The sequence below is a fragment of the Ranitomeya imitator genome, chromosome 1 (assembly GCF_032444005.1).
Source record: "Ranitomeya imitator isolate aRanImi1 chromosome 1, aRanImi1.pri, whole genome shotgun sequence".
Lineage (NCBI taxonomy): Eukaryota > Metazoa > Chordata > Amphibia > Anura > Dendrobatidae > Ranitomeya > Ranitomeya imitator.
This window is the reverse complement of record NC_091282.1, coordinates 300,292,588-300,318,850: the sequence shown is the minus strand read 5'-3', so window position 1 is coordinate 300,318,850 and position 26,263 is coordinate 300,292,588. Positions and strand designations below refer to the sequence as shown.

General features: G+C 42.4%; 1 protein-coding gene across 6 annotated transcripts in view; it reads right to left on the bottom strand.

Moving 5' to 3' along the window:
* The window catches only part of CABIN1 (calcineurin binding protein 1), a 310,182-nt gene that overhangs the window by 89,021 nt on the left and 194,898 nt on the right, over window positions 1–26,263 (bottom strand). For 4 of the 6 annotated variants that reach the window (XM_069757196.1, XM_069757237.1, XM_069757206.1 and 1 more), the window contains 4 exons: window positions 18,769–19,030; window positions 14,598–14,858; window positions 13,998–14,149; window positions 9,664–9,842 (listed from right to left, as the gene is read on the bottom strand). In XM_069757196.1, coding sequence (XP_069613297.1) covers window positions 9,664–9,842; window positions 13,998–14,149; window positions 14,598–14,858; window positions 18,769–19,030 — 854 coding nt within the window. The remainder of the gene's footprint in view (window positions 1–9,663; window positions 9,843–13,997; window positions 14,150–14,597; window positions 14,859–18,768; window positions 19,031–26,263) is intronic. The other 2 variants (XM_069757215.1, XM_069757230.1) reach the window with 1 other exon arrangement.

Sequence of the window (26,263 nt, the reverse complement as noted above, 5' to 3'; positions counted from 1 at the left end):
GATAAAGGCCTATCTCACCAATGGGACCCTCATCTGTCAGACATTTATGGCACAAACTCTCTACATGTCATGAGTGTCCCAGAATGGACAGGAATCTCTTATCTACTACCCTGAGCAAAAGTGGATCACAAGATCACACTTGCTGACTTAGTCCTATTATTGTGTGGCCAGAAATGTATTGAAATGGCGGTATGTGATACTACATTCTCCCTTAGGAGACTGCTGTGGGGGAAATATATAGCTGGCAGCAGATTGTCTGGCCATATCTTGGGTGACTGCCAGGGGTGGACTGAAGGTGATCAACTTTTTATTGACAGATCAATGAGTAGAACAGGGTGCCATGAGTGGTGGTGAGTTCTCCTTCAATGGAAGTCTTCAAACATAGGCTGGAGAGATCCCTGTCTGACATAGTTTAGTGAATCCTGCAGTGGACACAACGACCCTGGAGGTCCGTTCCAGCTCTAACATTCTATGATTAACTAATCACTGGGTAGTTTCCACTAAAAGGGTTTGTTTTAGGAGATACATTTAACACTGGTAGCATTATAGATTTTGGGACGTAGGGTTGAATTCACAAAAACATATCTACAAAAGGGGTCTGTGATAGCAGAACTAAGGTCTTCCTGCAGAGTTTAGAATGGATACCTACTCATACAACACTGCCAAATACCAAGCACTCTGTAGAAGTATTTGAGAACAAATTTTCACATTATATGGATGACGTTGTACAGTTGTGACTGAAAGTTTTGCGACTGACACAAATTTTGTTTTTTTTACGAAATTTGCCGCTTCAGTGTTTTTAGGCCTTGTAGTCAGATGTTTCTAACGTTACTGAAGAGCAATTATAAGCATGTCACGAGCTTCTACAGTTTTTTTTCCACATATTTTCAGAATATAAAAACACATACTATACATAAAAGGAAATAGAGAAATAAATTGTTGATTTGACTAAAAAGAAACAGTTCTATATATAGCCTTGATGATATAAGTCAATGAAGTAATATAAATGACTGTGCACAGTGGCATTAAATGAGCATCAATCACAACAACTGCCCATGTTTCCCATCATGGAGAATTATAGTGACTGTAGAGAAAACAGTAATAGAGGAACTCATCCTCGTGGTGTGTGGCATTGTGACTCCACGTCGCAGACGTAACCTGTAGTGGAAAATTAAGGTAAGATTATTGGAGGATCTACCATCAAGAACCTTTGTTGAAAGCATCTGGTTGGTCCAAGACTATCTTGCAAGGATTTTCGAATGTGGTGAGGTTAAAGTTCTATAAAACTCTCTCAAATGTCAAAGAAATTTTGAACTATTTGTTCCTTTTGAAGAGATCTCTACCCAGACCATCTTCAGCTAAAAGCCAAGTTTTCCCTAAATCAATTTGTATAGAGGGGGTTGCAGACTAAGCCATGTGTGAAGAATTGTTTTGAATCCTGCTGTTGCTACCATATGTAAAAGTTTCCTTACACCACAATTGCATCGATAGGTTTCAACATCCAGATATCTGAAAATGGTCCACATAAGACCAAAGGGAGCAGAATTGGTCAGGTGATTTGATACAATCGCATGGATCTTTGTCCAAAAAGACCATTTCTGAGCAAGACTATTTCTGAGCAAGACCATATGCAGTGGTACTGGTCAGCTTTGGGGTCATTACACTTAAAACAATTTGATGTAGGGAAAATACCCAACCCTATTTTTTCTAACGGGTGCATTTTGTTGCTTTGACAAGTATTTTTCCATGCCTATTGATATACAGGGTTCAATGACTGTGAGGAGGTCGTCAAAAAGAATGTATGAAATGCAAGGAGAGCAATTTCTTGTATTAATGAATCATAGGAGATGAATTTACACGTGTCATTAACAACTCAGAAGAATGGTGTGTCACCAAGAGCATCAATTCAAAAAATGAAGGTTCTCTCTCCTATTCATTTATATTCCTCTTGAGCTGACCGGTAAGGTGAAGTGACTGGATTTATGTAAGTTCAGGAAATGACCTTGCCTGTCGAATATAGGGCTGTAGCTTTGTGCTAGAAATGAACATTGTTCAAATCACAAACAATAATGTTCAAACGAGGGTGTCAAATTCTGATCTTGCACAGAGAAAAAATAATATGCGCTTTCAGAATCTGTTACTTGTTGAGCGAGGCAAGGTGTCAGTGGTCGTATATCAGCTGTAATCCAAGGTTCAAGGCTATGAGTCAGAAACCAACCACAAGATGGTGCTGCACAACAAATACAGCAGGGTTGCTATGTAACTTGGGAGTTTCCTGCTTTGAGAAGAGTTGCAACCAGTTTATGGCCAATCTATGTTGTTGATGTGATCACCTATCTGTGGATTACAGCAAGGCAGATGGTCCGGCAAGCAGGAGGACGGCTGGTGTGTGAGGTACCTGGCCGGCACAGAGGCAGGTAGAAGGTGCAGAGAATGCCTGTCAGGAGACCAGCAGCTTGGGTCTTGGAGCTGAAAGATTGCCCTTGTGAAGCCTGATATCGCTCCTAGTCCTAGCTGTCAGAAGGAATCAGAAGGCAGGTGATTCTCAATGTGCGGTGTGCTTGGCTGCTGCTGAGGTGGGTCAAGAGGTCCAAGGATGTTTCTGGAAAGACAGACTTGCTGTGTTCCTAGGCCTCGATATTGCCAGCACCAAGCAGGCAGTGTGCAGTGCAAACTATGCACTAGGACTCCAGGGTCATGAAATATTCAGCTGGAAGACCAGAACTTCTTATGTAGATATCTCTTGTTTTCAGCTGGTCTGAGGAAGGAACGATGAGTATTATAGCTGGATTGATCAGTCATCCATCTGGAGCTCTTGTACGATACCTCACCCCCGGAAGGCTTGTTGTTACACTTTAATTGACAAATACATCAAGTTTATGGAAAGACTCAATATTTACAGTGATGACCCATATTTTTCAAGAGTTCTGCAATTCGCCCTGGCAGCTGGATATCAGCTTCTGGGCCAAGTCCTGGCTCATGGCAGCCTAGTCATATCTAATCAGTGCTTGGAGTTCATCACAATTTCTGTATTCTTGTCCACCCGCATTTTGAAGATTGACCACAGGTTCCCAATGTGATTGAGATCTGGGGAGTTTCCAGGTCATGAATCCAAAAGTTCAATGTTTTGGTCACTGAACCACTTCGTAATCACTTTTGTGTGGTGACATGGTGCTCCATCATACTGGAAAAAACATGTAAATTACTTGAATTGAAGAATTCTTGAGAAATAATTTTGAACACTGTAAATATTGAGTCTTTGTCTAAACTGATGTATTTGTCAACAAGTGTCAAAACTTGTGATATGCTTAGAATTGTACTTCAGAAACTATAGAAACATCTGAGTACAAGATCTAAAAATAATGAAGCAACAAACTTTGTGAAATCCTAAATCTAATTTGCATCGGTCTCAAAACTTATGACTGTACATAATGTAAGCTGTAACAGAAAGAAGGCTTCACCCAGGTAAAGATGGAAGCTAAAAATTAAAAATGTTGATATGCGCAAAGAGGTTGTTACTTGCTCTCCTCAGAAGACTCATATCTAAGGTGGAAAAATGTATCCATTAGGTGTAAATTCTGCTTAAATACAATTACATGTTATGTGTTAAAGGGAGCCTGTCATGGGCAGCATGAATCAGAGGCAGGCTGCATAATTACAGCCAGATATCAATTTTGTCTGATGCACCAGAGTGTTTCAAAGAACATTAAATATTAGAAAAGCGGGCTGGGGGCCATAGGATGAGATAAGACCAGTCCAGCGTTGACCTTGGTTGTCTTTTCCACAGTTATGGAAGAGACCTATCAATTGCATGGAGCGAGGAGAAGCAGGCCGGGGCGGTGCTGGAATAGTTTCACAGAAAAATATAGCTGTCTGATCATCCAGCCGGGGCGATTCCAGTATGAATCAGCTGACCGAGTCCCTTTAACTGTAATCCATCTTTCAGAGATGTACAGATTGAGACAGGATCAGCCATACTTAAAAGAACCAATGCCAGATAATGCAAAGAAGATTTTATTTCTCTTGACTATGGCACAGGCATTTTGCAGGAAATTAACAGTCAGCTCGTAAAGTTGATGTGTTGGAATGAGAAAAGATGGAGAAGGGTACATCTCTGAGCAACTTTGACAACAGACAAAATATGAGGTTAGAAGACTGGATGAGAGAAACTCCAAAAAGGCAAATATTTGGGGTGTTCCTGGGACGTTGTAGTTTCAAAATCGGTCTATAAAAGGAACAACAGTGATAAAAAGCAGCTGAGTCATGGGCACACAAGACTCGTTGATGATCACGGAGAGTGATGGTTAACCGTCTAGACTCAAAGAAGAATGACCAAGTCAAACTGCTGAAAAAAATCATGCTGGTCAAGACAGAATATGGTTAGGACATACAGTGCATTTCAGCTTGCGGTGTATAGGGATGCCGTGCTGACCCCTGTTCATCACAGAAACTGCCTATATGGGTAGTTGAGGATCAGAACTGGACCATGGAGTAATAGAAGAAGGGGGGGCTGGTTTGATTAATCACATTTCATTTACACTATGTGAACAGCTGGAACCATATGCATTGCTTACCTCGGAAAAAGATGGCACTGGAAGGATGCCAGCCAGAGATGGCAATGTGGTGCTCTGGGCATTTTCTAGTTGGAAATCTTGAGACTTAGCCATTGCGAATGTTACTTGGACACATACTACCTACCTAAACAATCTCAAAAGGCAATTGCCTCTCTCAACAGAATAACTGATCACAATAATTTAAGAAACACTTATCTTAAAAAACAACAAAAAAAGAAGTTTAAGGTGTTGACTTTGACTCTAAACATCCCAAATCTTAATCCAATTGATCATCTGCTGCATGTGCTTTAAAAAAAGCATTTCTGATCCATGGAGGCTCTACCTTGCAAATTACAAGACACAATGGGTTGAGCTTTTTAGGGGGTGGAGGAGCACACATTATTGGGCTGATGGTGATTTATATTATGGCTTATTGGTAGACATAAACTGTAAAATACAAATGTAAATCAACTATGAAATACAAAACTATTCTACCTGGATGTATAATGTAAGGCCATGCTACACACAAAACGGCTACATAAACATAATTCCTAACGAAATGCATATCTACAGTATATGGCATCACTATTAAATATTTCTTAGATCACGTGGAACAAAAAGGTTGAGCTTGGAAGCAGCAGAGTAAAGGTAGGGAGGTAGAGAATGGAAGTGAAGAAACAGCTCTGCATCCCTACAGTAATACACTCAGGCATAAGTGAGGTAACAGAGACCAAGTCTGCAGGTGACAATTTCGATCGTACAAAATTGTATTGTCCAGCTCAGCAACATTTCACACTGTGGTGGTGCTTTTCCATGTTCTACATTGGCCGACTGGCAAATCCCACCAGTGGCAGGCTGTGTTCAGCAACAGGGGACACAAATCCATCCATACATATGGCTTGAAATTAAAATTAAAAGAATATTTGAGAGATTTGTATGTCTGGAATTCAATTATTAAAGGAGACCTTCAGATCACAGTGTATAATGATGGATCAGGAAATGAAAGCATCTGGTTTGGACATTTTTCATTGGCAGTTGGTAATATTGTTTGGAAATATTTAGGATTTGATATTTTGTAGCAGAGTACTAATTTTACTGGGCCAAGCAAGAGGACAATCCAATCCGTCAGCATGCATCTCTCCCCCCAACAGCCAAAAGGGAAAGGGGCATTCAGGACAGTAAGAGCCGCATCCAAACGGGACAGAATCCACCTTAGGAAACATAAAATATATACAATTTGTAAACCTATACCACACAAAAATATCATCGGATAAGCTAAAATAAAGATCTGAACATCTGACCTACCATCCTAAAGTGTGATTGAAAACAACCTACTGTTTCAATCAATTTTTTAAGCTACGTGTATTTAATTTTTTTTAGATTTTTTTGTCAATATTACATATTCCTATCTACATTTAAAAATTCATAAAACTTAAAAATAATTTCACACTGGCCACTACTCCTGATTCTACACTAACTCCCTGTAACAAAAAAAAAAAAGACTTTTCATCAGTCTCATTATCAGCACAGACAGGATTACAATGAAAGGTGTATAGTGAGTACGGAAAGTATTCAGACCCCTCTAAATTTTTCACACTCTACACCCCATCTTGACTGGAAAAAAAAACCAGAAATGTAGAATTTTTTGCAAATTTAATAAAAAGAGAAACTGATATATGACATGGTCATAAGTATTCATACTCTTTGCTCAGACACTCATATTTAAGTCACATGCTGTCCATTTCCTTGTGATCCTCCTTGAGATGGTTCTACTCCTTCATTGGAGTCCAGCTGTGTTTAATTAAACTGATAGGACTTGATTTGGAAAGGCACACGTCTGTCTATATAAGACCCCACAGCTCACAGTGCATGTCAGACCAAATGAGAATCATGAGGTCAAAGGAACTAGTCAAGGAGCTCAGAGACAGAATTGTGGCAAGGCACAGATCTGGCCAAGGTTACAACAGAATTTCTGCAGTACTCAAGGTTCCTTAGAGCAAAGTGGCTACATAATCCTTAAATGGATGAAGTTTGGGACTACCAGAAGTCTTCCTAGACCTGGTCGATCAGCCAAACTGAGCAATCGTGGGAGAAGAGCCTTGGTGAGAGAGGTAAAGATGAACCCCAAGATCACTGTGGCTGAGCTCAAGAGATGCAGTAGGGAGATGGGAGAAAGTTCCACAAAGTCATATGAAAGCCCGCATAGAGTTTGCTAAAAAACACATGAAGGACTCCCAGACTATGAGAAATAAAATTGTCTAGTCTGATAAGACGAAGATAGACCTTTTTGGTGATAATTCTAAGAGGTACGTGTGGAGAAAACCAGGCACTGCTCATCACCTGCCCAATACAATCCCAACAGTGAAACATGGTGGTGGCAGCATCAAGCCATGGGGGTGTTTTTCAGCTGCAGGGTCAGGACGACTGGTTGTCATTGAAGGAAACATGAATGCGGTCAAGTACAGAGATATCCTGTATGAAAACTTCTTCCATAGTGCTGGACTTCAGACATGGCAGAAGGTTCACCTTCCAAAAAGACAATGACCCTAAGCACACAGCTAAAATAACAAAGGAGTGGCTTCAGAACACCTCTGTGACTATTCTTGACTGGCCCAGCCAGAGCCCTGACCTAAACCCAATTGATCATCTCTGGAGAGACACGAAAATGGCTGTCCACCAACGTTCACCTGCCAGCCTGACGGAACTGGAGAGGATCTGCAAGGAAGAATGGCCGAGGATCCCCAAATCCAGGTGTGAAAAACTTGTTGCATCATTCCCAAGAAGACTCATGGCTGTACTAGCTCAAAAGGTGCTTCTCCTCAATACTGAGCAAAGGGTCTGAATACTTATGACCATATAATATTTCAGTTTTTATTTTTTAATAAAGTTGCAAAAATTACTACATTTCTGCTTTTTCTCAGTCAAGATGGGGTGCAGAGTGTACATTAACCCCTTCATGACCGGGGGATTTTTCGTTTTTCCATGTTCGTTTTTCGCTCCCCTTCTTCCCAGAGCCATAACTTTTTTATTTTTCCGTCAATTTGGCCATGTGAGGGCTTATTTTTTGCGGGACGAGTTGTACTTTTAAACGACATCATTGGTTTTAGCATGTCGTGTACTAGAAAACGGGAAAAAAATTCCAAGTGCGGTGAAATTGCAAAAAAAGTGCAATCCCACATTGGTTTTTTGTTTGGCTTTTTTGCTAGGTTCACTAAGTGCTAAAACTGACCTGCCATTATGATTCTCCAGGTCATTATGAGTTCATAGACACCAAACATGACTAGGTTATTTTTTATCTAAGTGGTGAAAAAAAATTCCAAACTTTGCTAAAAAAAAAAAAAAAAAAAAATTGCGCCATTTTCCGATACTCGTAGCGTCCCCATTTTTCATCATCTGGGGTCAGTTGAGGGCTTATTTTTTGCGTGCCGAGATGACGTTTTTAATGATAGCATTTCGGTGCAGATACGTTCTTTTGATCGCCCATTATTGCATTTTAATGCAATGTCGCGGCGACCAAAAAAACGTAATTCTGGCGTTTCGAATTTTTTTCCCGCTACGCTGTTTAGCGATCAGGTTAATACTTTTTTTTAATTGATAGATCGGGCGATTCTGAGCGCGGCGATACCAAATATGCGTAGATTTGATATTTTTTTTATTGATTTATTTTGATTGGGAAAGGGGGGTGATTTAAACTTTTATGTTTTTTTTATTTTTTTCACATTTTTTTAAACTTTTTTTTTTAACTTTTGCCATGCTTCAATAGCCTCCATGAGAGGCTAGAAGCAGGCATAGCACGATCGGCTCTGCTACATAGCAGCGATCTGCTGATCGCTGCTATGTAGCAGAATTGCACGTGTGCTGTGAGCGCCGACCACAGGGTGGCGCTCACAGCGACGGGCAATCAGTAACCATAGAGGTCTCAAGGACCTCTATGGTTACCATTCACAAGCATCGCCGACCCCCGATCATGTGACGGGGGTCGGCGATGACATCATTTCCGGCCGCCCGGCCGGAAGCGGTAGTTAAATGCCGCTGTCTGCGTTTGACAGCGGCATTTAACTAGTTAATAGGTGCGGGCAGATCGCGATTCTGCCCGCGCCTATTACGGGCACATGTCAGCTGTTCAAAACAGCTGACATGTCCCGGCTTTGGTGCGGGCTCACCGCGGAGCCCTGCATCAAAGCAGGGGAGCCGGCATCGGACGGTATAGTACGTCCGATGCCGGCAAGGGGTTAATGAGAAAAAAAATGAACTTTTTTGAATTTACCAAATGGCTGCAATGAAACAAAGAGTGAAAAATTTAAAGTAGTCTGAATACTTTCCGCACCCATTGTAAAACACCTATACATACACCTCAGTTTCCATCTATCTCTTCGCTTCTCTGGCTCTATGAAGCCAGAGCCATCAATCAAAGATGGGGGGGTGGAAATAGATGGAAAACAGGCAGGTGGGAAGGTGTATATAAATGATTGGCCCCGCCGTGATGCACTGAGCGGCAGGACTTAGTTTGAGAAATCATCCTGTGCTGACAGAGTCCCTTTAATTAGACTTAGTAGCCAGTGCGACCATTTTCTTTTTAATAAAAAAATATCATAAAAAGTAAAAGAAAATACATTAAACATAAAAAAAATGATTAACATAATAGGTCATTTTCTGATCTCACATTCCCTATACCCAACTCCTTTCCTACAGCCATCCATGCTGGTTATTCTGTTTTCCACATGCACAAATATCCGAAGTGGTAATATACCTAGATACCTAGAGAGAAGTGTTTTATTGAATGTTAATCACAGGTTCTACCTATTTTTTTTCCCTTTTCTTTTAGGATTTTTGTTTTTCTTAGGACTAAACTGGGAATCTAAAATACGGCAGTCCCGTTTGGGTTTGGCTTATGCAGCAACAAAAGCTGTTACGAGAAATTTAGCACATCACTTATAATTACATCCAGCAGAGAGGGATAAGGAGGAGGTTAGTGAGCAGCAACATTTCCCTGTCACCCAATGTGCCAGCCAGAGCTGTGGGTGATGGTCAGAAGATGCTCCCCTGAACACATCTCCCCAGCAATCAGAGCTTTGCCCAGCGCTGGTGGTATTGAGAAGGGGGACTGTACCGTCCGGCGTGGCCTGATGACGGGGGAGTTTACATTTGATGTAATCGTGGTCAATCGGAGTGGCTGTGTAAGGTGGAGATGTCAGACCTGGACCAGAGGAGGAAGGAATGGAATTCCCAGGGCCTGGCATCGTCCCAGCTGAAGAGTGAGAATCCTCATCCAAAGTGCTATGCTTCTCCCTAATTTACAGGCACAGACAAAATAAGCGGATCAGACCCCATTACACAAAAATGAAGATACATTGGCAAGAAACCAACTACAGTACATAATATGCTACAAAAAGTTAGAATGTACATTTTCAGATCTGCCAGGATGTCTTTTACTCCATCTCAGCGCCAATTCAGCTTTTAAAGTGGTTGGTCAATTTGGATAACCTATTACCAAATCACAAATTCCCGGCAATTGTCCATTATCACCAGGATAGACAGCGTGTCCTTAATGCCACTGCCGGGATAGTACAGGCAGAATCAGGCATACATGTACAGGGAATGTGGGGTAAGCGTCTGTGTTAGGCCCCCCTCACACGTTCCATTAAAAAAAACGTAAGCGTGAGACGGTCTGTTTTTACTATCTGTGTGGTTTTCAGTTAGCCGACCGTGTGCACCATCCATGTGCCGTTCGTGTAACACCAGAATAGAATGCAGAATAGAAATTACAGTTTTTTAGGTGTTAAAGATGTGCAAAGGTATAGACAGACAGACCGTGCAGACCATCAAATCCTCTGTGTGACCCTGATGAGCGGTAACATTACTGATGTCACCACTGATCAGAGCCGCTGGGTCTCACGCATCACACTGTGACCTGGCAGTGGCTGTCTGCAAAGAACATAAAGCCTCGAGCAAGGCTCCAGTGTCTCAGCACGGAGAATTCGATGGACTTTGCTGGAGGAAAAATGTTTTATTTTTGTTACTCTGTGTATGTGGTTTTCAGATTTCCATTCACTAGACTATGGCGGACCTGTGTGGGATTTTTAAAAAATTTAATAAAGTGTACAGTACATATTGTCATCAGGGCTTCTGGAAAAAAAAAAATGGACCGTCTTCGTGTGGGTCACATGGTCCGAGTGACACGGACATGTGCGCAGCCCCATATCTTATAATAGGTGTACGTGTCTCCAGTACGTGTGAAAATGGACGCCACACATACGGTACCTGTACAGTAGTGTAAAAGGGGCCTTATACAGCTGGCACCTGCCTCTAATGGGTAGCTTGGGTCACTGCTATTTAAATGTCTAAATGCCGCTGTCCATACTGCCATGCTGTCGATAGGATGAGACGGCAGCAGGAAACCTACTGAAGGCCACATCACCATCTGAAGGCCACCATCCTGATATCCAACTCCTCTACACTCTAGGATGAAGCGACAAATTTGAGAAAGATCCAAGACAGGTCAAAACATCAAGCTTATAGCACTTATAGCTTTTCTGCCCCCTTACCCAGCACTATGGAGAACTATTGACGTAAATAAACCAGCATCAAACTGAAATCCTTTGTGTGAGTGTGGTTGACTTTCTACAAGTCTACTACATGGGTTGCCCAGTTCAATCTGCACCCCCTCATCAATGCAGAGTACGCTCCATATTTCTCTACGCATCTTGCATTTTGCAAACATCATTATTTTCACCATATACCAGAAAACCAAAGTATTGTAGTATATATTACTGAAGCAATAAAAAAGGCAATTTTAAAAAAAATATTAAAATGCTTAATTTTTATTTTTATTTATTTTCTTTTTTTTTTTTAAGACCAGGTATTTTTGGTGTTGCCATAAAACTCCAATTTATAAAAATCTAAAATTGTTCACTGCACCTACACGAAAATACAGTGGGTAAGAAAGTATTCAGACCCTTTTACATTTTTCACTCTGTTTCATTGCAGCCATTGGTAAATTCAAAAAAGTTCATTTTTTTCACATGAACGTACACCCCACACCTCTCCACCCCATCTTGACTGAAAAAACCCCCAGAAATGTAGAAAATTTGGAAGATTTAGTAAAAAAGAAAAACTGAAATGGTCATAAGTATTCAGACCGTTTGCTCAGACACTCATACTTAAGTCACATCCTGTCCATTTCCTTGTGATCCTCCTTGAGATGGTTCTACTCCTTCACTGGAGTCCAGCTGAGTTTAATTAAACTGATAGGACTTGATTTGGAAAGACACACACCTGTCTATTTAAAGGTACCGTCACACTTAGCGACGCTGCAGCGATACCGACAACGATCCGAATCGCTGCAGCGTCGCTGTTTGGTCGCTGGAGAGCTGTCACACAGACCGCTCTCCAGCGACCAACGATGCCGGTAACCAGGGTAAACATCGGATAACTAAGCGCAGGGCCGCGCTTAGTAACCCGATGTTTACCCTGGTTACCATCCTAAAAGTAAAAAAAACAAACAGTACATACTTACCTACAGCCGTCTGTCCTCCAGCGCTGTGCTCTGCACTCCTCCTGTACTGTCTGTGTGAGCACAGCGGCCGGAAAGCAGAGCGGTGACGTCACCGCTCTGCTTTCCGGCTGACCGACGCTCACAGCCAGTGCAGGAGGAGCGCAGAGCACAGCGCTGGAGGACAGACGGCTGTAGGTAAGTATGTACTGTTTGTTTTTTTACTTTTAGGATGGTAACCAGGGTAAACATCGGGTTACTAAGCGCGGCCCTGCACTTAGTTACCCGATGTTTACCCTGGTTACCAGTGAAGACATCGCTGAATCGGTGTCACACACGCCGATTCAGCGATGTCTGCGGGGAGTCCAGCGACGAAATAAAGTTCTGGACTTTCTTCCCCGACCAGCGACAGCACAGCAGGGGCCTGATTGTTGCTGCCTGTCACACTGGACGATATCGCTAGCGAGGACGCTGCAACGTCACGGATCGCTAGCGATATCGTCTAGTGTGACGGTACCTTAAGACCTCACAGCTCACAGTGCATGTCAGACCAAATGAGAATCATGAGGTCAAAGGAACTGGTCAAGGAGCTCAGAGACAAAATTGTGGCAAGGCACAGATCTGGTCAAGGTTACAACAGGCACAGTGGCCTCCATAATCCTTAAATGGAAGAAGTTTTGGACCACCAGAAGTCTCCCTATACCTGGCCGTCCAGCCAAACTGAGCAATCGTGGAGAAGAGCCTTAGTGAGAGAGGTAAAGAAGAACCCCAAGATAACTGTGGCTGAGCTCCAGAGATGCAGTAGGGAGATGGGAGAAAGTTCCACAAAGTCAATTATCACTGCAGCCCTCCACCAGTCGGGCCTTTATGGCAGAGTGGCCCGCCAGAAGCCTCTCCTCAGTGTAGGACATATGAATGCCTGCATAGAGTTTGCTTAAAAAAAAAAAAAAAATCACATGAAGGACTCCCAGACCATAAGAAATTACATTCTCTGGTCTGATGAGACAAAGATAGACATTTTTGGTGATAATTCTAAGCGGTATGTGTGGAGAAAACCAGGCACTGCTCATAAACCTGCCCAATACAATCCCAACAGTGAAGCATGGTGGTGGCAGTATCATGCTATGGGGGTGTTTTTCAGCTGCAGAGACAGGATGACAGGTTGTCATTGAAGGAAACATGAATGAGGCCAAGTAGAGTTTACATTTTTTTTCTCATTAATGAACTTTTTGAATTTACCAAATGGCTGCAATGCAACAAAGAGTGAAAAATTTAAAGGCGTCTGAATACTTTCCGTAGCCACTGTACAATAAAAAATGGTCACGAAGTTGTGTGTGTCCTAAAATGGTGCCCTTAAAGCGGTTATTTTTATTGCACATCTGGAGTGTTGCTTTAAATGTAATTCTGCTGCCCCCGGTCTCATGCTGACCTGCTGCAGCCTTCAGAGTTTTGCAGCGTTGCTCCTGTTGTTCTCCGGCAAAAAGTGACTTGCCGGCAGCTGCAATGTTTCATGGAGGGGCGCGGAAGTCACTTTTCAATACAAGTCTATAATAGCCTTGTTCTGGCTCTCAGACTTGCATTGAGAGCTTGTAACGTAGCTTCTGACTTCTGATGTAGCCAGTCAGACGCTGCGCTCACAAGATGGCGCAGCAAGGCCAGGGCAGTGCAGAAAAACAGTGAAGACGTGGGAGGGCGAGGATATGAGGCTTACATTTAAAGCACCACTCCAAGGCTGAAAAACCCGCTGGAGTGGTGCTTTACAAACCATGGAAAATCACATAAAAATAAGCCCTCATACTGCAAAATCTCTGTAAATATATATTTTTTAAGTTCTCATAGAAAATGACAAGATATGTCACTAAAAGTATGACATTCGTTTTTTCGATGAAGGACCAGATCTGTACATGTTTATTAAAAGGACATGCATTAGTATCTAGAGAAAGAAAACATACTTCTCTATTGCTTTGGGTGCATTTTTCTCCTCTCCCTTCGCGAATGGTCCTTCCGTGGCTTCCTTCATAACGGTGAACAACATTTTAGTATCTAATTCCTGGTAATTTTTTTCCAGCAGCTTCAACACAGAAGCATGAAGACGGAAATAGACCTATTGGGCACAGGATACAGGTCTGTATTAAGTGTCTCTTGCGTAATCTCACACATAGAACTTTGGTCACCTTTATACAAGAAAAAAAAAAAAACAAAAGAAACCAAAACCGTTTTTTTTCCTTTTAGCGGAAGTAAACAACTCTATTTGCTGGAAGTTTCTTTCTGGCATTTACTAAGCTTTTAACAAAATAGAGATGCAGCATCCATTAACCTCAGATTCAGAGAGTGGATTCTTCTGCTTTTATGCATTCTTCCCTTTACAAAATGTACCTAAAACTCTAAATACGTTTTTTTCTTTCGTAATTAACTTCATAATCAAATGGCTCGGTGAGTAAACTGCAATGGTAGATATGGCTCCCTCCGGACCCAAACCATTATTGCCAATTAGCGATGGTCAGAAACACTGAGGAAGGAAACGCCATTACAGCAGAAAATAAAGCACTTACCTCTAAAGCCTCCATGGCCAACTCCGGAGGGTTATGATAGTGAATCTTCTTAGGGTAGCGAGCAGCTTCCTCGTGCAGGTAGTGTGCCGCTTGCTTGTAGTGCTGCAGGTACAACTCCGGGGCCATTTTTTGTTTTTCATAGATTTTGCCCAACATATAGTGAATTAACCATTCTTCCTCATCCCCATCTCCCTCGCAGAGGGAGGCAGAGGTAAAACACTGTTTTGCCGTCTCCAGCATACTGTTCCGACGTTCTTTTAACTGCAAATAAAACAAAAATAAACTTCATGTTGATCCTCGCCACAATCTAAAGGGTAACCTTTTACCTTTTGGAGAGTGACAAGCCAAGCCTGGCATGTCAGAGTGAGGAGACTAATAAGCCATGCATACTCCTCTGGGAAATTAAATATGCCACTTGTCTCATCAGAGAGGAAGAAGACCAGAACTCCAGTGCCACCTATAGGAAGTAGCTATTCTAAAAGTGAATATTGTCCCTATATTGAGCCTGGCCATATGACGGAGGATAAAAGCCAACCCAAAGCTGTTACCCTAAGTCATGTGACAAGGCATGTTAGAGAGCTGATACTGATTGTAAGGATTGCTACTTCCTATAGGTGGCGCTAGAGTTCAAGTCCTCTTCCTCGAAGGGACAATTTGCATCTTCACCACAAAACGCCCCATTACACTGTGATCTGACAACACTAAAAAGAAAGCCACGAATCCAGAAACTATTAAATGAGCAGTCTTAACAATATATTAAAGATTCTTTTTTATAAGGTATTTTAAAAGAAAAAAAAAATCAATTGACATTATTATTCTGTCCCAGTCTTTGCCCTGGAACAAAAGTAAAATACAAGCTATGGTGGTGCTTTGCTGCGGTGACTTCATGTCCAAGTGGGCCTTTAGGGGGTTGTATAGTATAAGAAAACCATTTACAAAAAATGGGCAAGATAGGTTGTGTATGGAAGCTGGTAATTCCCATCGTCACTGACCCACTGTGCTATAAATGTTTATCCAATTAAGAAATGCTGATCTAAATACAAAATCTACATAAACTGTCAGCGCCTAGAACATTACTTATGAGGGATTCCAAATCTTTCCAACTGGCAGGAACGTCATCCCCTTCACACCACAGCCCTTTTCCCTTTTTTCCGCTCCCCTTCTTCCCAGAGCCATAACTTTTTTTTATTTTTCAGTCAATATGGGCATGTGAGGGTTTGTTTTTTTGTGGGACGCGTTGTACTGTTGAACGACACCAATGATTTTACAATATTGTGTGTTGAAAAATGGGGAAAAAATTCCAAGTGCGGTAAAATTGCAATAAAAGTTAAATTCCACAACTGTTTTTTGAATTTTTTTTTACCATGTTCACCAAATGCTAAAACTGACCTGCCATTATGATTCTCCAAGTCATTATGAGTTTGGCGATACCAAACATGACTAGGCTCTTTTTTAAAGTGTTAAAAAAAAATGTGTAATTTTCCTAGACCCATAGAGTCTCCATTTTTCGTGACCTCGGGCTGGGAGAGGGCTTATTTTTTGCCTGCAGAGCTGACGTTTTTATTGATACCATTTTGGTGTGGATACAATCTTTTGATTGCCCATTATTGCATTTTAATGCAATGTTGCAGTGATCAAAAAAATGTCATTCTGGCGTTTTGACTTTTTTTTCGCTATGCCATTTACCAATCGGATTAATTCTTTTTATATACTGATGGGGCAATTCTGAAAGCGGCGGTACCAAATATGTGTATTTTTCTATTGTTTTATTTTGAATGGGGCGAATGAGGGGTGATTTGAACTTTTATAGAAACATTTTCTTTTGACTTGCTTCAATAGTCTCCATGAGAGACTAGAAGCTGCGATAATCCGATCGCCTCTGCTACATACAGGTGATGATCAGATCGCCTGTGTGTAGCAGAAATGCTCACTTGTTATGAGCGCCAACCGCTGGGCAGCGACCCGCAGTCATGTGATACTGACGCCAATGGGCGGGATTAGTGACGCATTTCTGACGTGATCACATAAAATGCTGTTGGCATTTAACAGGTTAACAGCCGCGAGTGGATCACAATTTCATCCGGGGCTGTTAGGGGCACATGTCAGCTGTTCAAAACAGCTGACATGTACCGGGAAAGATTTGGGCTCAGCGCCGGAGCACACATCAAGAGGGACAGACATGACATGTGCAGTACATGTACGGTGCATGTCGTAAAGGGGTTAAAAGGAATCTGTCAGGCTACCCAAAGGCCTGAAACATCCATGGTAATGTATCATAATGAACCTTATGTTTGAATTTTAATTAAGTGAGTTGTGTGATAAAATGAGGATCAGTAAAAATACTTGTTTCAGGGACCATGATATGCTAATTAGCCATCACTAGAGCAGCAAGGCATCCATTCCCTTGGACTAAACCAAAGTGTCAGCAGACTTCACCCATGGTTTCCTGTGTCCCCCCACTAAGGAGGCATCCGAGAAACCAGGTTTGTTTTTGTTTAATTATCAGTTTCTGTGCCACTGTGGAGCATTTTACAGGAAAGAATGTAGTATTCATTGGTACCATTTTGAAGAACATATAGTACCTGGTCAAGGTTTTCCTTGTTTATATTGTAATGTGCACACAATGAAGGTTGCAAATCCACGAAAAAAACAAAAGGAAACATGAGTGAAACAAACCAGAATATGTGTTAAATCTTAGACCGTCAAGGAACCCCCTAGTACTCTGATGACAGCCTAGTGGTCTTTAGTCTGAATTTACAAAGTGGATATTCCAATGAGAACAAGGTAAAACAATTGCATGAATAGGAGTCTCCAAACTTTTCACCAGTACTGTACATCTTTTAGAACACATTTCATCCTGAGAATTTTTTCTCTCGAAAGGTTGAGAATAAAACCTACAATAAGGGCTATATCTGTACAATGTTTACCGTGCAGGAATTAATTTTATTTACACAATAAATTTGTAAGGCCCCGTGTACATGCTGACCTTTTGTCACTTTTTTTTCAGCAGAGATTTGTTACAAAACCAGCAGGGTTTCCTGATGCCAACAAAGTGAATGAGAATCCTGGAGCCTCATGCACAGGTTGCTTATTTGTGCCTTGCTAATTTACTGCAGCATTAAATGTTCAGATTGTCAATTCTTTCAGTGTTTTTGCTGCAGATTTCACCCATACTAATGAATGGGGAAAAAAATCTGCTTAAAAAATGCAGCAAAAACACGTCTATTTTCCGCAGCGTTTTTCTTGCCAAGAAGTGCAGACATTTCTGCACCAAATACGTAATGTGTACGCATACCTTAAAGAAAAAAAAAAGTATTTTTTATTATTTTTTTTTACTGGTTTTTAAATCCTCATTCACTAAAAAAAAGCAGTGCAGTACCCTGCAATATATAAATGTTTATTAGGCACAAGGATGGCATAGCGGCCTACCAGGATGTCATGATCACGTTGTAAAGTTGAAAATGGAGAAAGCTCCCTGCTTGTGACTGACAACTTTGATGCTGGGGTCAGCATTAAAGTCATCTCTGATCCTGGTGATTAGAGCGGGGTGGCTGGTGTATCATAGATCTGGCACCCACATGTGATGGCGTGGTCACAGCAGCTTCAGTTTCCATGCCTAGTGTGCAGCGATGAGCTATAACGTCAGCTGAGGAAAGAAAAAGGTTATGGATCATTGTTTTAAAGGGGAGGCGCAACTTTAAGTGCAGTGATCGGGAGACTGAAACAGCAGGAGAAAATCTGATGACAAGCTGCTCCAGTCATCTTGTCGCTGCAGTCATTCAGATTCCCTGTGAAATCTCTGATAAGTGCCACTTATCGCTTCCAGAGCCAGTGCCAACTGTGAGCAGCCTGTGCTGGATCCACAGGGGTAACAGGAGGCGAGTATCCCATCATTTGTTATCTTAGAACAGCCCCACTTTTTAAAGCAGCACTCCACTGATTTTCTTTTTATAATATGTGTAAGTGTCATGATGGTAGCAGCATAGCCAGTCGAGAAGACGGTAGCAGTAAGTATGATACTACCTTCATGACACTTACACACGATTCCTAACAGAGGGGGAAATATAAATAAATATTAACTTAAAAAAAAAAAAAAAAAAAAAAGAAGTAATGCTGGCCAACCACTTTACTGATTATACACATTAATATTTAACACTATATGATAACTCACAAGTGCCACAGCCTCAGGGGATAATTCGGTAAGCCACTGCTTGATTTGTCGGGAAGCAAAAGAATGAAGGGCATAAGACATTGTGCCGTACTCAATCCATAAGGATAGGTTGGAGGCATCAATCTCCAGCGCACGCTTGAAGCAGTTTAGTACAGGAGTGGCAAGTTTCCATATGGGCCCATCATTCTTCAGCTCATTAGAGTTTAATTTGTCCTGGATACGGCTTGCTCTTGCCAGTGCCATGCCGGCCCAAGAATCAAACCTAGAAAGAATATGCAAAGTATAGGAATCATGATAGATAAGCAAGTGCAGTAAACACCAACTATAAAAACATTAATAGATGTACTGTATATTATGCATATTCAGTTAACTCCAGAAATATTTGGACAGTGACCACATTTTCGGGATTTCGGCTCTAATTAGGATTTAAAAAAGGGAGCTACATATTAAGAGTTGTAATAGCTAGACCCGTACTCCAATTAGGATGTGAAAACCCTCAAAATAAAGCGGAGAGTCTGCACTTTAAGCCCATAATTAATTACAGAAATACATTAATATATACCATATACTGTATCTTGAATAAGTTTTGGCTAGTATAGCTTATAGCAGGGTCAAGCACACCACCATGCCCTAATGCCAACTATCAGGCACCCGTGATCCCAGCGCCCAGATAGGGCTCCCTCTTTAACCCATTCTCTCCATTAATCATTTGGATAAAAATGTGATTAATAACTACATTTAGAGGGTTTTCACCCATGGGAGGCTATTTACGTAGTTTTCCATACTGTAAAAAAGGAAGAATTGAGGCGATAAAGGTGCCTTATTGTCTCTTGTAAAAAGGTATATCAGCAGTCACTCAAGGGGTTAAAGAAGAACAAGAACTCTCCTGACAGTAGATGAAGCTGCCCTCCCTGGCATGAATCCAGATTGAACAATATCAAGAATAGTTGTCTGCAACCTGTGTGCTATAATTTTCCTAAAAATGTTGTGATCTGTATATAAGTGGGAAACAGGGCAGTAAGAACTGCATTTCTCAGCCGGCTTAGGCTACTTTCACACTAGCGTTTTTTTAAATCCGTCACAATGCGTCGTTTTGCAGAAAAAACGCATCCTGCAAAAGTCCTGCATGCGTTTTTTCCCCATACACTTCTATTGACGACGCATTTGCGATGGATTTGCACACTTCGCATCTGTCTTGCGACGAATGCGTCGTGCTTTGGCGGACCGTCGGGAGAAAAAAACCCTACATGTAACGTTTTTTTCTCCCGACGGACCGCTTTTTCCGACTGCGCATGCGCGGCCGGAACTCCGTCCCCACCTCCCCGCACCTTACAATGGGGCAGCGGATGCGCCGGAAAAATGCATCAGCTGCCTCCATTGTGCAATGCAGCAAACGCTAGCGTCGGAATCTCTCCCCGACGCATTGCGACAGGGAGATTCCGACGCTAGTGTGAAAGAAGCCTTATCTGGCTCGTGAAAGAACACTATTGTGGCATCATAGAAGGATGAAGGTAGGGAACCCCTTGATAAGGATGATAAAAATTAAATATGAACACTTCTATTTTAACCCCTTCATGACCCAGCCTATTTTGACCTTAAAGACCTTGCCGTTTTTTGCAATTCTGACCAGTGTCCCTTTATGAGGTAATAACTCAGGAACGCTTCAACGGATCCTAGCGGTTCTGAGATTGTTTTTTCGTGACATATTGGGCTTCATGTTAGTGGTAAATTTAGGTCAACAAATTCTGCGTTTATTTGTGATAAAAACGGAAATTTGGCGAAAATTTTGAAAATTTCACAATTTTCACATTTTGAATTTTTATTCTGTTAAACCAGAGAGTTATGTGACACAGAATAGTTAATAAATAACATTTCCCACATGTATACTTTACATCAGCACAATTTTGGAAACAACATTTTTTTTGCTAGGAAGTTATAAGGGTTAAAACTTGACCAGCGATTTCTCATTTTTACAACGAAATTTACAAAACCATTGTTTTTAGGGACCACCTCACATTTGAAGTCAGTTTGAGGGGTCTATATGGCTGAAAATACCCAAAAGTGACACCATTCTAAAAACTGCACCCCTTAAGGTACTCAAAACCACATTCAAGAAGTTTATTAACCCTTCAGGTACTTCACAGCAGCAGAAGCAACATGGAAGGAAAAAAATGAACATTTAACTTTTTAGTCACAAAAATTATCTTTTATCAACAATTTTTTTATTTTCCCAATAGTAAAAGGAGAAACTGAACCACGAAAGTTGTTGTCCAATTTGTCCTGAGTACGCTGATACCTCATATGTGGGGGTAAACCACTGTTTGGGCGCACGGCAGGGCTTGGAAGGGAAGGAGCGCCATTTGACTTTGAATTGAAAAATTGGCTCCACTCTTTAGCGGACACCATGTCACCTTTTGGAGAGCCCCCGCGTGCCTAAAAATTGGAGCTCCCCCACAAGTGACCCCATTTTGGAAACTAGACGCCCCAAGGAACTTATCTAGATGCATAGTGAGCACTTTGAACCCCCAGGTGCTTCACAGAAGTTTATAACGCAGAGCCATGTAAATAAAAAATAATTTTTCTTTCCTCAAAAATGACTTTTTAGTCTGGAATTTCCTATTTTGCCAAGGGTAATAGGAGAAATTGGACCCCAAATGTTGTTGTGCAGTTTGTCCTGAGTACGCTGATACCCCATATGTGGTACCACTGTTTGGGCGCACGGCAGGGCTCGGAAGGGAAGGCACGCCATTTGGCTTTTTAAATGGAAAATTAGCTCCAATCATTAGCGGACACCATGTCACGTTTGGAGAGCCCCTGTGTGCCTAAACATTGGAGATCCCCCACAAATGACCCCATTTTGGAAACTAGACCCCCAAAGGAACTAATCTAGATGTGTGGTGAGGACTTTGAACCCCCAAGTGCTTCACAGAAGTTTATAACGCAAAGCCATGAAAAAAAAAAAAAAAAAAATTTTTTTCTCAAAAATGATCTTTTAGCCTGCAATTTTTTATTTTCCCAAGGGTAACAGGAGAAATTTGACCCCAAAAGTTGTTGTCCAGTTTCTCCTGAGTACGCTGATACCCCATATGTGGGGGTAAACCACTGTTTGGGCACATGCCGGGACTCGGAAGTGAAGTAGTGACGTTTTGAAATGCAGACTTTGATGGAATGCTCTGTGGGCGTCACGTTGCGTTTGCAGAGCCCCTGATGTGGCTAAACAGTAGAAACCCCCCACAAGTGACCCCATTTTGGAAACTAGACCCCGAAAGGAACTTATCTAGATGTGTGGTGAGCACTTTGAACCCCCAAGTGCTTCACAGAAGTTTATAATGCAGAGCCGTGAAAATAATAAATACGTTTTCTTTCCTCAAAAATAATTATTTAGCCCAGAATTTTTTAATTTTCCCAAGGGTAACAGGAGAAATTTGACCCCAATATTTGTTGTCCAGTTTCTCCTAAGTACGGTGATACCCCATATGTGGGGGTAAACTACTGTTTGGGCACATGCCGGGGCTCGGAATTGAAGTAGTGACGTTTTGAAATGCAGACTTTGATGGAATGCTCTGCGGGCATCACGTTGCGTTTGCAGAGCCCCTGATGTGGCTAAACAGTAGAAACCCCCCACAAGTGACCCCATTTTGGAAACTAGACCCCAAAAGGAACTTATCTAGATGTGTGGTGACTGGTGAGCACTTTGAACCCCCAAGTGCTTCATAGAAGTTTATAATGCAGAGCCGTGAAAATAATAAATACGTTTTCTTTCCTCAAAAATAATTATTTAGCCCAGAATTTTTTATTTTCCCAAGGGTTACAGGAGAAATTGGACCCCAAAAGTTGTTGTCCATTTTATCCTGAGTACGCTGATACCCCATGTGTGGGGGTAAACCACTGTTTGGGCACACGTCGGGGCTCAGAAGGGAAGTAGTGACTTTTGAAATGCAGACTTTGATGGAATGGTCTGCGGGCGTCACGTTGCGTTTGCAGAGCCCCTGGTGTGCCTAAACAGTAGAAACCCCCCCAAAAGTGACCCCATTTTAGAAACTAGACCCCCCAAGGAACTTATCTAGATATGTGGTGAGCACGTTGAACCCCCAAGTGCTTCACAGACGTTTACAACGCAGAGCCGTGAAAATAAAAAATCATTTTTCTTTCCTCAAAAATGATGTTTTAGCAAGCATTTTTTTATTTTCACAAGGGTAACAGGAGAATTTGGACCCCAGTAATTGTTGCGCAGTTTATCCTGAGTATGCTGGTACCCCATATGTGGGGGTAAACCACTGTTTGGGCACACGTCGGGGCTCGGAATTGAGGGAGCACCATTTGAATTTTTGAATACAAGATTGGCTGGAATCAATGGTGGCGCCATGTTGCGTTTGGAGACCCCTGATGTGCCTAAACAGTGGTAACCCCTCAATTCTACCTCCAACACTAACCCCAACACACCCCTAACCCTAATCCCAACTGTAGCCATAACCCTTATCACAACCCTAACCCCAACACACCCCTAACCCTAACCACAACCCTAATTCCAACCCTAACCCTAAGGCTATGTGCCCACGTTGCGGATTCGTGTGAGATTTTTCAGCATCATTTTTGAAAAATCCGCGGGTAAAAGGCACTGCGTTTTACCTGCGGATTTACCGCGGATTTCCAGTGTTTTTTGTGCGGATTTCACCTGCGGATTCCTATTGAGGAACAGGTGTAAAACGCTGCGGAATCCGCACAAAGAATTGACATGCTGCGGAAAATACAACGCAGCGTTTCCGCGTGGTATTTTCCGCACCATGGGCACAGCGGATTTGGTTTTCCATACGTTTACATGGTACTGTAAACCTGATGGAACTCTGCTGCGGATCCGCAGCCAAATCCGCACCGTGTGCTCATAGCCTAATTCTAAAGGTATGTGCACACGCTGCGGAAAACGCTGCGGATCCGCAGCAGTTTCCCATGAGTTTACAGTTCAATGTAAACCTATGGGAAACAAAAATCGCTGTACACATGCTGCAGAAAAACTGCACGGAAACGCAGCGGTTTACATTCCGCAGCATGTCACTTCTTTCTGCGGATTCCGCAGCGGTTTTACAACTGCTCCAATAGAAAATCGCAGTTGTAAAACCGCAGTGAAATGCGCAGAAAAAACGCGGTAAATCCGCCATAAATCCGCAGCGGTTTAGCACTGCGGATTTATCAAATCCGCAGCGGAAAAATCTGCAGAGGACCAGAATACATGTGCACATACCGAAACCCTAACCCTAACCCTACCCCTAACCCTACCCCTATTCTAACATTAGTGGAAAAAAAAAAAAATTCTTTATTTTTTTATTGTCCCTACCTATGGGGGTGGCAAAGGGGGGGGGGGGGGGGGTCATTTATTATTTTTTTTATTTTGATCACTGTGATAGATTATATCTCAGTGATCAAAATGCACTTTGGAATGAATCTGCCGGCAGGCAGATACGGCGGGCGCACTGCGCATGCGCCCGCCATTTTGGAAGATGGCGGCGCCCAGGGAGAAGACGGACGGACCCCGGCAGGATCGGTAAGTATGATGGGGTGGGGTGGGGGGGGAGGGGGAGTCGGAGCATGGGGGGATGGATCGGAGCGCGGGGGGGTGGAACAGAGCACGGGGGGGTTGAACGGAGCACGGGGGGTGGAACGGAGCATGGGGGGGGTGGATCGGAGCACGGGGGGGGGTGATTGGAGCACGGGGTTGAGCGGACAAGAGCACAGGGGGAGCGGAGCACAGGACGGAGGGGAGCCGGAGCAGTGTACCGGACAGATCGGTGGCTTGGGGAGGCGATCGGTGGGGTGGGGTGGGGGCACATAAGTGTTTCCAGCCATGGCCGATGATATTGCAGCATCGGCCATGGCTGGATTGTAATATTTCACCAGTTTTAATAGGTGAAATATTACAAATCGCTCTGATTGGCTGTTGAAAGTGAAACTGCCAATCAGAGCGATCGTAGCCACGTGGGGGTGAAGCCACCCCCCTGGGCTAAACTACCACTCCCCCTGTCCCTGCAGATCGGGTGAAATGGGAGTTAACCCTTTCGCCCGATCTGCAGGGACGCGATCTTTCCATGACGCCACATAGGCGTCATGGGTCGGATTGGCACCGACTTTCATGACGCCTACGTGGCGTCAAAGGTCGGGAAGGGGTTAAAAGCATTCTAACTTTGCAGTATTTTTTCAAACCTGCCTAAAACTTTTGAACAGCACAGTATACCGGTAGGACCAGAAATACTTGTACAGTGACCGAAGCTTCATGATTCGGGCTCTGTAGGCTACTATTTGGGATTCAAAATAAAACGACTGGGATACAATAGAAGTGTAGTCTTTCAGGTTTTTTTAAAGGAGTTGAACAAAAATATCCTGTGAAACATTTAGGAATTGTAAAAATTTTTCTACAAAGCCTCCTCATTTCAGGGGCTCAAAAGTAATTGGACAATTGCCTATATCATAAATAAAATATTCATTTTAATACTCTGTAAAGAATCCTTTGCAGACAATGACTGCCTGAAGTCTGGAAGCCATGGCCGTCACCAAACGCTGGGTTTCCTCCTTTGTGATGTCTGTCGGGCCTTTACTGCAGCTGTCTTCAGTTCTTGCTTGGTTGTGAGTCTTTCTGTCTTAAGTTTTATCTAGAGTATGTGAAATGCAGCTCGATGGGGTTGAGATCTGGTGACTGACTCGGCCATTGCAGAATATTTCACTTCATTGCCATAAAAAACTCCTGGGTTGCTTTCACAGTATATTTTGGGTCATTCTCCATCTGTCCTGTGAAGCGCCGTCCAATCAAACTTGCTGCATTTGGTTGAATCCGAGCAGAAAGTAACATCCTGTCCACACTTCAGAATTCATCCTACTTCTTCTGTCTTCAGTCACATCATCAATAAACACTAGTGACCCAGTGCCACTGGCAGCCATGCATGCCCAAGCCATCACACTGCCTCCACCATGGTTTACAGAGGATGTGGTGTCCTTTGCATCATGAGCCGTTCCAAGCCTTCTCCATGCTATATTCTTCCAATCATTCTGGTACTGGATGATTCTAGTTTCATCTATCTAAACAAGAATGCTTTTCCAGAATTGGGCTGTCTTCTTTAGATGTTTTCTTGGCAAGGTCTAATCTGGATTTTATACTTTTAAGGCTGATTAATGGTTTGCTCCTTGTGGTGAACCCTTTGTGTTGGCTCTCATGAAGTCTTCTCTTTCTGCTAGACCTAGAAAATAAAACACCCTGGAAAGGATTCTGAGATCATCCACCACTATTGCAGTTCGTGGGAGTCCGGCCTTTTTGAGTTCCCAACCTCCCCAGTGCATTTTTCTTTTACATGTACCAAATTGATGATTTGGTCACCATTATAATTTTTGCTATCTATCTGACAGATTTTTTTTTCCAGCCTAATGACAGTCAGTTTCACTTCCACTCAGAGCTCCTTTGACCACATGTTGTGGGTTAACAGCAACAGCTTCCAAATGCAAATGCTACACC